This window comes from Trichechus manatus, unplaced genomic scaffold (assembly GCF_000243295.1).
Source record: "Trichechus manatus latirostris isolate Lorelei unplaced genomic scaffold, TriManLat1.0 scaffold00117, whole genome shotgun sequence".
Taxonomy (NCBI): Eukaryota; Metazoa; Chordata; class Mammalia; order Sirenia; family Trichechidae; genus Trichechus; species Trichechus manatus.
The window spans coordinates 9,326,405-9,337,988 of NW_004444053.1; the positions used below are offsets into that span (position 1 = coordinate 9,326,405).

At 39.4% G+C, this 11,584-nt stretch overlaps 1 protein-coding gene across 2 annotated transcripts in view; it reads right to left on the bottom strand.

Moving 5' to 3' along the window:
* LOC101350834 (POU domain, class 2, transcription factor 1) overlaps positions 1 to 11,584 on the bottom strand; it is a 69,251-nt gene that overhangs the window by 44,307 nt on the left and 13,360 nt on the right. For both annotated transcript variants that reach the window (XM_023738488.1, XM_004384138.2), the window contains 3 exons: positions 11,449 to 11,568; positions 9,308 to 9,496; positions 6,536 to 6,662 (listed from right to left, as the gene is read on the bottom strand). In XM_023738488.1, coding sequence (XP_023594256.1) covers positions 6,536 to 6,662; positions 9,308 to 9,496; positions 11,449 to 11,475 — 343 coding nt within the window. In that variant the 5' untranslated portion in view covers positions 11,476 to 11,568. The remainder of the gene's footprint in view (positions 1 to 6,535; positions 6,663 to 9,307; positions 9,497 to 11,448; positions 11,569 to 11,584) is intronic.

The window sequence follows — 11,584 nt, forward strand, 5'->3', positions numbered from 1 at the left end:
CCTGTCATCTGATGTTTGTGCTCAGCTCGAAGGACTCCCTTTAATAAATCTTTTAAGTTTGGTTTGGTTTTTACGTAGTCCCTTAATTTCTGTTTATCTGGAAATGACCTAATTGCACCATCATATTTGAATGAGAGTTTTGCAGGATATATTATTCTTGGCTGGCAATTTTTTTCTTTCAAGGTTTTTATATGTCATCCCATTGCCTGCATGGTTTCTGCCGAATAATCTGAGCTTAGTCTTATTGTTTCTCCTCTGTATGTGACTTTTTGTTTTTCTCGAGCTGTTCTCAGGATTCTTTGCTTGTCTTTGGTTTTAGCCAGTGTGATTATGATATGCCTTGGTGATTTTCCTTTGGGGTCTATCCTATATGGGGTTTGCTGAGCTTCTTGGATGGTCAGATTTTCATCTTTCATGATATTGGGGAAGTTTTCTGTCAGCAATGCTTCAACGATTCTGTCTGTGTTTTTTGTTTTCTCCCCCTGTTCTGGAACTCTGATCACTCGCAGATTTTTGCTTTGAATTGTATCCCACATAATTCCCAGGGTTTCTTCATTTTTCTTCGTTCTTTTTTCTGATTTTTCCTCAAACGGAGTTGTATCCAAGTGTTTGTCTTCAATTTCGCTGATCTTGTCTTCCATCATTTCAAACCTGTTCCTCATCCCTTCTATGACACTGTCCATTTCTGAAATCTTGTTGTTCATCTTTTGGATTTCTAATTTTGTTTTTGTATGATTCCCGGTTGTTAATTTACTTTCGCATTTTGTTCCTGTATTATTTTCTTGAATTCTTCCATTTTTTTGTCTGTATTTTCCATGAATTTGTCTGCCTTTCCATGAATTCATCTATTTTTTCCTCCTTTTTGTCTGCTTTTTGCTTCAACTCTTGGATAATTCTGAGTAGAGATTTGAATTCCCTATCAGGTAGTTCTAGTGCCTCTTCTTCTACTGGAAAGTCATCTGGTGTTTTATTTTGGACACCTACTGGAACCATTCTGCCCTGTTTTTGTAAATGTTTTGATATTTTCTGCTGTCTTCAGGGCATTCAGTGGTTATTTTCCTCATTTATTGATTGCAGATTTGTTTCGTCCTGCTTCTTTATTTGGTTATGTCTGAGCAGGCAGGCTGTGTGTTCTTTGTTGTTTGCTTGTCTGTCCGCACGATACTTTTCACTTCCTTCTCCAATGGGCGGGGTCAGTCACTCAGATATGGTATAGCAGGGAAGATCCAGCTGAAAGGGAGTTGCTGGGATGGGTTGTTTGTGGCACATACTAGGGCTGACAGGGCAGGCCGGGAATCAGTGCAGGGTTGGTTCCAGTTGGCCGTGCCTGTGCTGCTTGGGGGTTTGATGTTCAGTGCACAGAGCCGGTAAGCAGGAGGGGGGAGATTGTGATGTGTGGAGCTAAGATGGGTATGGGAAAGAGAGAGAGGAGAATGGAACAGCACCCAAAAACATACACACGAACAAATAAGAGTGCTAAGGGAGCTTGCTATTGGAGTGGAGAGATGAGAGACTGAGAAATGGAGAAAAACAAAAATGAAAAAAAGACAGAGTAAAGGAAAAAAAAGAATAAATCGAGAAACTGGAAAAAAAGCAAGACAAAAAGGGGAATAAAAGAAAACAAAACAAAGAAACAAAAACAAAAAACAAGAAAAATGAAACATCCTCAGGGATGTCACTGTGCGTCTGTGCAGAGTAAGGGAGTATCTCCCACGCCATGTGGCAATGCCCGGCCAGAAGGGGTTCCTAAGCCGAGAAAAGAAAAAGAAAACAATCAAACAAATCAAAATAAACAAGTGAGAACAAACAAACAAAAAAAAGCCCCGGGGGTCCCAGCAGCACAGTGCTATGGGCTGGGAAGCAGTTCCACAGTCAAGCGGTGCCTCGCAGTCCCCCAGGAAGAAGCAAAGATGGCCACAGAGCCAGGTATTTGAGAGAAAGGAAGGGGAGGTGGTGAGAGGTAAGGAAAAAATCTAATGATGCAGAAAAAAGCAACACTAGCAGCCAACAGATGGCACTCAGGGAGCTGGCCAGCGTGGGCAGGTGGAATCCAAGTGACACCGGGGTGAACCTCGTGCTTCCCAGCCAAGAGTCTATGGCTGCAGGAAGCAGAGGAGGTCGAGTGGGGGTGAAGAAGGGCGGGGGCTGGGAAAGTGTGTATCGTTTGTTACTGGTTGCTCTGTCTCCTGCTGGAAGCTCCGTTAATCTGCTTTCTCATACCCCCTGTTCAACAATTTCTGATATGAGTCCAAGATGGGGGATCCGTGCTGCGGTAGCTGATAGGGGACCGCTGTATGTATCTCTCCTTGCTGTCTGTTCCCAGTCAGTTCCTTATTCCATTTGGTGCTTGGCTGAGTTATCTCTTCATTTGATGCTTAGGGTTTCAGGACTGACGTGTGACTCTGTTTGACTTGGTTTTTCAGATCTTTGCTGTGGCGGGATGGCGTGGTGCTTCTGACTATAGTGCCATATTGCCCAGAAGTCTTTCTTTTTTTTTTTTTTTTAAATATGTGCTATGATCACTTTGGGCTACAGATACCGTTCTAAGTATGATTTCCTTAGATAACTATTATAGGCCTGGTGGCGCAACAGTTAAACACTCAGCTGCTAACCAAAAGGTTGGCAGTTTGAACTTACCAGTTGCTCTGCAGGAGAAAGATGTGGTAGTCTGATTCCATAAAGATTATAGCCTTGGAAACCCTACGGGGGCAGAACTACTCCGATCTACAGGGTCACTATGACTCAGAATTGACTCGATGGCAATGGGTTTGGTTTTCTGGGTAGACAAACATTAAAGACGATTCGGGTATGCTGAATGTTGGGATACACAGGGCAGTAGTCAAAACATTCAAATCTGCCACACATTAACCACAAAGTTTATTATTTGTGACTAAACACTGTCTGAATTTAAGTTACTAAAATAGATACTTATTTCACAATGTAGAGACAAATAAAATGAATTACATATATGTAGTAGATTTGGATTTTCTTTAAGAGAACACTAACTTCTATTGATCTGGGGCAAACAAAACATATTTTGAACCAAGTATGATTAAATGAAATGAAATTGAGTACATATTACTACAAACATCTCCTAAAAGGTAGATTTAGAAAAAACAAAATTGTGGAAGTTTAAAATGACCACCCTGCTTCCTGAAATGTCTCCCTATAGCTCAATCTCCAAGCAGTAGTCAGGGTGATCTTTTTGATCATACTATTTCCCAATTAAAACTCTTTAATGGTTTTATATTACAATCAGCATAAAATGTATATAGCCCTAGGTAATCTGGCCCTAACTCTGATATTTCATCTCCAACCACTTCCTCTCACTCACTGAGCTCCAGCTACCTTGACCTTTCTCTTCCTGGATTACATCAAGTTTGCTCCCATCTCAGGTATTTTGAATTTCTCTACCTACATGGCTCTTATGCCAGATCCTAGGTGAGGCACTCCCTCCCCACCACCCCCAGTCATCATTAAGCTCTCAAGTAAAATGCTGCTTCTTCACACAGACCTTTCCAAACCACCCTAGCTAGAGTAACCCCATTCTTTCACAGGTCAATCTTTACCAAATTACTCTGTTCTGCTATCTTCCTATTACTTCTCATTGTGGTTAGCTGCCACTGAGTTGGCCCCCAACTCATGGTGACCCTGTGCACAATGGGATTGGAGACTGTGATCCAAAGGTTTGCACTGGCTGATTTTCAGCAGTAGATCACCAGGCCTTTCTTCCTAGTTTATCTTATTCTGAAAGCTCCGTTGAAGCCTGTTCAGCATCATAGCAACATGAAAGCCTTCACTGACAGACGGGTAGTGGTCGCACTTGAGGTGTTTTGGCGGGAATCAAATTTAGTTCTCCCACACAGAAGGCAAGAGTTCTACCACTGCCCCCTAGTACTTATTACTATCTTGGAAATGTTACAAAATTTGAAATTTTTCCACTGTTTGATCCTTTATATTGTTGAATAGTCTTAGAAAATGGAATCTGGAGTCATGTACTTCTTGCTAATTATTAAAACTCACCAGTAATGGTACAAATTGATTCTGGATTACTTTCAAGCTGTTTTTTTACTATATAATAAAGGGATAAATGTGCTTCCATTCCCTACCATTTGTAGCATAACTACCATCGGTTGAATGATGATGATACTGCTATCATGATAATGTTATAATGATAACAGCAGCAAAGATTTAGAGAGGTTTCTATATATAAGGCATCTTTTAAAAAAGTGCTTCACATGAATTTACTCACCAAATCCTTACAACTCTTTGAGGTAAATGCTAATAATATCCCCATACTACAAATGAGAAATCTGAGGCCCAGAAAAGTTAAGTAACTTTCCCAAGGGCACGCAGATAGTAAGTGGCAGAGCCAAGATTCAAACCGAGGCAGTCTGGCTTAGAGCCTGTGCTCTTAACCACTACCTTATAATGATCTTTCTGATGTTAGTGAAACGTTTTATGTAATTTACCCATATAAGAAAAGGGGACGATGAGAAAAGAAATAAGTGAAACTCAAAAAGGCCATGTGACTTGTCCAAGGTTACTGGCTCTAACGCCAATCAGTATTTCACCTTCTGTGTTATCTTTCCACTCTTAAAAAGTTTGGGGAGGGGGGAGGTTAAGAACATCCAATTGCCTGTGCAAATACTTAAATTCAGAATGAATATTCATTCTTTATACTAACTATCTTAATTTGAGGTTTGCTTTTTTAGCTCAATAAATAAGATGAGGTCTCAGATTTGACAAAGGAAAGACAATGCCCTTGGATTTGCTGGAGGGGGATGGGTAGGGATGAAGGCAATTTCATTCAATCTTCAGGCTTTAAAAATTACCAAACCTAACAGACACACTTTAGCTTTGATTTTTCTAACTCTCTCTGGCCTAGGTCACTCTCTCCTTCCCTCTTAGAATTCTCTTGGCTTTCCTAATGCAACACAGTTTTCCTACATGACCCCATAAACCCTCACAGTTTCCTAAAAACATAGGAATTACCTAGAGGCTTCCTCCTATCATTAGTCAAATATAACTGGCCACCAGGTCCTGTCAATCCACCTACTTACTTCCCAAATCATCTTCTCTTTTCTATCCTCATACCCATAGTTCAGCCCTTATTAAACCTCAATAGGATTGCAGCAATATTCCCCTAACCTGCGTTACTCTCTCTATCCGTATCCATTTTAATTTATCTTCCCCAAGTTTCCAGTGTGAGCTCTCTTAAACACAAATTTGAAAACGTTCTTTTTCTCCTTAAACCCGTGGTTTCTTATTATCTACAGAAGACTGCCTTAAAGTATCATATTGGGACATTCACTTCAGAATCTAAAAGGTGCTTGTTGAAATTTTTGGAGTGGGGCTCAGGAACCTACTTTTTTAATTTCTCAAGTGAGTACACTGAACTTTGGGGGAACCACTAAGCTGTAGGATTTAAGGTCAACCTCTTGGAAACTTCATGTAAGATTCAATAATCTGGTTTCTGCCAATCTTTCCAGCCTCAAACTTCACTATTCCCTTTACATGCAACTTATGTACTAGCTGTGAGGCATTATGTCTACTTCTCCAAACACAGCTTACTGGTTTTTCTTCCATGTCTCTGGGCTTTGCAGATGCTGTTCCCTTTTCTAAGATGGCGTTCTCCCCTTTGTAAACCTATGAATGCACTCCCCAGAGTTCACTGTGAAGGCTTCTGACAGTGAAGGCACAGGGGCCTCTGCAGGGCTCTCACGGCATTCTCTGTGTAGTGAGTCTGACACCTATGAGAGCTCTGTCTCCTGCCACGACATTGTGAGCTCTGGGAAGGTTAAAATGGACTTAGTCATCTTTGACTCTCAAGCGTATGCTGGAATATGTATTTACACAACCAAAGATTTTAGAACGAATGATCAAGAAGAAAAAAGGATGAAAAACAGAAATAATGAGGTACCAGTAGAAATGCACTAATGTTCCTTGGGCTGAAGCTTGATACTTTCTTACTCTCCACACTGATTACATTAACCAACTTGACAAACACGATCGAACTTTATTATCATTTGATATAGAGATTATACACCAATATTTACCACTAAAAGGCTTCAAAGATGTTTTTAATAACTCAAAAATTTCTACTCTAACTAAATCTCTCTCTTTCCAAACTTAAAAGAAAACAAGTGATCATTAGAAGCATATATTTTCAATGCTCAGTCCATAGTCTTTCAAGATATTCCTATGAAAAACTATCAAACACTAGAAGCAATTTATCCAATTTATGTTCAGCATGTCAAAAGATTTATTTCACTTAGACTCTGACCAAACTCTTTATTCCTCCTTAGTGATTAAACAGATGAACAGCAGTGAAAGATGATCCTCAATAATGTGGTATAAATGCACAAAAAAATATTTTTCTTAACATGAATGTTGACAGTGGTAGTTTAAAATTAAATAAAAAACAAAAACAAAAAACAACACTGTTCTAACGGCCATTTGAGGGCAGAATGAGAGAAGCCGAAGTGTTCGAACCCTGGTGCACCGCTTAGATAAGCTCCCAGGAGGAACTCACCCTGCTGGCCCTGGGGCGTCTGTGAGATGATAAACTGCGCTGGTTGCAAGTTGGTGGTTGGATGTACCAACACAAACTGTTGCAGGTTGAGATTCTGCTGTTGAAGCTGTTGCAGCTGTTGCAGATCCTAAAAAATTAGAATTAAAACACAGATTGGAGATTCTGAAATAAAAGCTCATGTAATCGTAAGATTCCCAGCTGATAAATTGTATCACATCCAAATAAAGAAGGGTCAATATTTAACATTCTTTCATACTTCCAAATGTGGTGTGTTTCACAAAGTGTGAGAAGAAACCTGGAGCCCCTGCAAGGGGCTTAAGATTTTTATGGGCATATATTATGTAATGACTTACTCTACGCCTACTTTTCAATAGTTATTTATAAGCATCTCAGAACCAATCATTAGTTATTTTTTTTTTAAAAAAAAACATATACAGACAAATATGGGTTTAAAAAAATCAAGTGAGAAAAGCGAATGTTGCATTTCAAAATATTTGATTTTTCTCTTGTTACACAAAAATTGAGTGTTGCGTCTGAATTTGCATCAATAAATTAAAACACCTATAAAAATTCACAAAATATGACACCAGCTTATCTAATTCAACTAAGAAATCAGTGTAAAAAAATTTTTTTAAAGAAAAATAGCTAGCCATATAAAAATCTGATCCATAACATAACAGCACCTTACACTGGCATAGTGTTTTATAATTTTCAAAGTGCTTTCATTTACATTAACCTATTACCCATTGCTGTCGAGTTGATTCTGACTCATAGCGACCTATAGGACAGAACAGAACTGCCCCATAGGGTTTCCAAGGAGCAACTGGTGGATTCAAACTGCCAACCTTCTGGTTAGCAGCTGTAGCTCTTAACCACTATGCCACCAGGGTTTCCAAAAACAAACTCGTTGCTGTTGAGTCAATTCCAACTCACAGCTACACTATAGGACAGGGTAGAACTGCTCCATAGGGTTTCCAAGGAGCGACTGGTGGATTTGAACTGCTGACCTTTTGGTTAGGAGCCATAGCACGCCATAGCTCTTAACCACTGCACCACCAGGCACTACAAACATTTATTTGGTGATAAAGAAAGTAGCCAAAATCAAAACATTATCTTATAAAGTTTGTATATGACAGTAATAAAGATTAGGCTGACATCTATTCTTTACCCTTATAGTTAACTACTTGTTAACTTTATCATGCTTGGTGAAGTAGAGGGTCAGCAGAAAAGAGGAAGACCCTCAATGAGATGGACTGACACAATGGCTGCAATAATGCGCTCAAGCAACAATGATTGTAAGGATGGCGCAGGACTGGGCAGTGTTTCGTTCTGTTGTACACAGGGTTGCTATGAGTCAGAACCGAATCAACGGCACCTAATAACAACACAGTTAACTACAGGTAGTCCCTGACTTATGACATATTTGAGTTAAGAGGAACCGCACTCATGACCATTCTTTTTCTTTTTGTACATCTTACTGTTAATAATATGTACTACACACAATGTTGCGCACATAATTTGCTGATGCTATCATTCTCATGCCAACCCCCCTCAAAACAAATAAAGATTTATAAAGGTACTGATAATAAAAAGCAATAATACTGAACAGGTTAAAAAAAAATGAGGTATTCGACTTAGATCAGAATTGACTTAGGACAGAGTTGTCAGAACAGAACTTCGTCATAAGTCAGGGACTACCCAAAGTTCTTCCTGAATGTCTATCAAACTCTTGCCATAATTTAAATCCATTTATGAGTTCTTTCTGGGTTGTATAAAGACAACCGTCTAGCACTAGACTCATAAGAACCCTTCATATATTTTACTGATAAGACTAGTTACACCTTTTTTCCTCTTCTTGAGAAAAATGATTTCATTTACCTTTCCTTCTTAGTTCTACTATCTATGCCTCTTAGGTAACTTTTATTATCTCTGGACACTTTAGCCTAAAATACAGCATTTTAATACTTTTCTGCACTATGTTAAACACTCCACAGCAGAGAGATGAGTCCCCATCTCTCGCATACACATCAGTGACAATACACCCTTTCCTCATTTACCAACGTGGTTAGGTTCCAAACACCAGGTTGTTACAGAAATCGGTGTTATGCCAAAATGGAGGATGATCATATCAGATCACAAGACGGATGACGACTATACATCATTACATAACCACCAAGTTACACCATTACTTAACTGCCAAATTACATCATTAAATAACTGCCAAACCATTCAGAATCATGGCCCAGCCAAGTTGACACAAAACCTTAACCATCAAAGCCAGCGTTACTCTCACCTCGTACCTCGGTATTCATGACTGCCAGATGTATGTCGTTAATGCACAAAATAGTTGGATAGTAGATTTTTTTAGTATTGTCATAGATGCAAAATGTCAGATAACGAGATGTCGATAAGTGAGGAGAAGGTGTATTCACTGCAGAGCACATGAAAGAACCCATGCCGCCGCAATTAGCTAATTAAAATAAACACAGTAATCCCTTGCTTCAGGACGATGCCAGCTAATTATTCAAGAATCATCACTTAATATAAACAGTTATTCAAATAATCAGTTACGTGTTTATAATATCAACTCAAATAAGCAAACAATGCACTATTTCTAGTTAAGTGATAAGGAAGGGTACCACTCAGCTACCAATCTAGAACTCCTCAGGCTTCTAAGGGCCCACGCTAACAATGAGAAAATGCATTAGTATTAAAGAAAATCTGCCATTTTATTCCTCACTTCCTGCCCAGCTATAAGAATTACTCACTTACCTGTGCGATCTGTATGGGCTGGGACAGAGGGATCTGCGTCATGGGCGTGGCGGCAGAGGCTGAGATGGTGGCTCCAGCAGCACTGTGCTGTTGGCTGGCGGAATGCTGCTGCACTGCAGCAGCCAGCAGCTGGGCCTGGGCCTGGGCCTGCTGTAGTAGTAACTGTTGCTGGGCTGGTGTCAAAGTAAGCTAAACAAAATTAGGACAAATATTTGGAAAGAGCTGCAAGAGAAGTGTCCCGGATGCAAGTCAAACTGCTTTGAAATAGGTACTCAGGTGGTATTCTGCCTTAACTACTCAAGTTCACACGGTCGACATGTGTCTAAAATGTTCATCAGAGATCAAGCTACCATTACTAGGAGACATCAGAATTGAAATGGTGGACCCACACCAGACTTAAAACAATCATTCAAACTTGTCAAGGGCCCTAGGGTTCAGGCAAAAAGGTAATTAGCTAGTAAATAAGAAAAAAAAAAGAATCAATGCTGACAGGATATGAAAAGAAATTTACCCCCAACAGAACAGCAAGTGATTAGGCAGATGAATGAGGAACAAGGATGCTGGACATGATCACAGAAAGAAGTGATAAGGCGCAGCTGCTTCACATTAGCAAGAATCCCTGCTATATTCCATCATCTCCATTATGTCCTAAGATAAAACTAAAGAACATGAGCTCCATTTGTTTCTTTTCCAAGTCTCCCTATAGCCCCCTCCCAACACAATCTTTTCTGTTATTGAAAGGACTGAGCCTGCAACTTCACATCCCATTTCCAACACACTATCTCTGGGAAACAGGTGGTGAAAGCCTCTCTTTACATGCAGATGACTCCTAATGCCCAGGTTTAATAGACTCGCCATCCACACAAACTTGGAATCTCAAGTGCCTCTTACTACTGGAGACACTAGTCACTAAAAACAAAACCCAAGAGTAAAACAGGAAACATACTTAGAGCGGATTTAAACTTGCTGTCATAATGCAACTTATTTCAAACACACTCAAAGTTATAAGGGTGCTCTACCATCCTTTTGGTGACATGTTCTGATAAAAACAAAATGAAACAAAAAAATTTAATATTCTGAAGTGTATGTACTGTTAGGGGCACAACCCTCCTTCTAAAAGGCTCCAGCAAGATTTGTGCATCAAAATCAAACCATTCAAACGTTCAATACCTTTCAATATATATATTTATATTTTGACAAATGTATTTTTATATAACATATATACAAACATTAACCTCTACTGATGGGATTTTGTAACAATTTGCAACAATTCTTAAAAGAGCCTTCCACTGCCAAAACACACTTAACTGAAAGAAAGAAAATATAAAATTCTGGGGGTTGATGTAATATGAATTGAATAAACACACTCTTCCTTAAAACTCCCTTACGTCCCCTCCCCACATTAGAGAAATTCTCAACATTAGAAAAATATATGGCATGATGTCACAGATCAAAGACAGCTGAAAAGTTAAAAGCTTAATATATTCACACAGGCTAATTTATTATCAATAAAAATGACATTCATTGAATGCTGTATGTCGAGCACTGTTTTATGAACTTACATGTATTATCTCTCTTAATCTTATAACAATATGGTGAGATATGTATTACTAACAACATCTCCATTTAACAGACAGGAAAACTGAGGTACAAGGAAGTGAATTAATTAGCTCATACGGTAAGTTGCAGATACAGGATATGAGACCAGAGGCTTCATTTCAGAACACTACACGGTAACTTAAAGAAATGTTTTTCTTTTGCAGGAACTAATCTACTCGTTAACTTCCACCTTCTTGCAGTGATGTGATAACAACAATCTGACAACTGACATTTCATCAATGTAATGGTCTCAACCGAAGGATAATGACTGCATTGCATGATGAACCAATGGCTGAAATGTGGATGTAAAAAGTCCTTAGTTTATCTAAAGCATCTGTAAAAGATGACACCCTGAAAAATCCTGACAAAGATAATTTCTCTTTCAGAGCTGCCTGCCTAAAGTGCAGAAAGTTCCTTAAAGACACACTAGAGCCAGGCACAGCCACGTTACTGTCTATTATGTTAAACAATCCTAATGAGATATTGGCCAATGGCAGCACTGACAGAGAAAAACTCTTACAATTCTCTTGGTGAAAACTTACCCCGGTTATCTGTCCTCCAGCCAGCATAAGCTGTGTCTGGGGGATGGCTGCCTGCACTGAAGGCTGTTGGGAAGGCTGGCTTGGCTGCTGTGAATCCCCCGATTCTTCATTAGATTTAGACTGGAAGGGCAGGGGC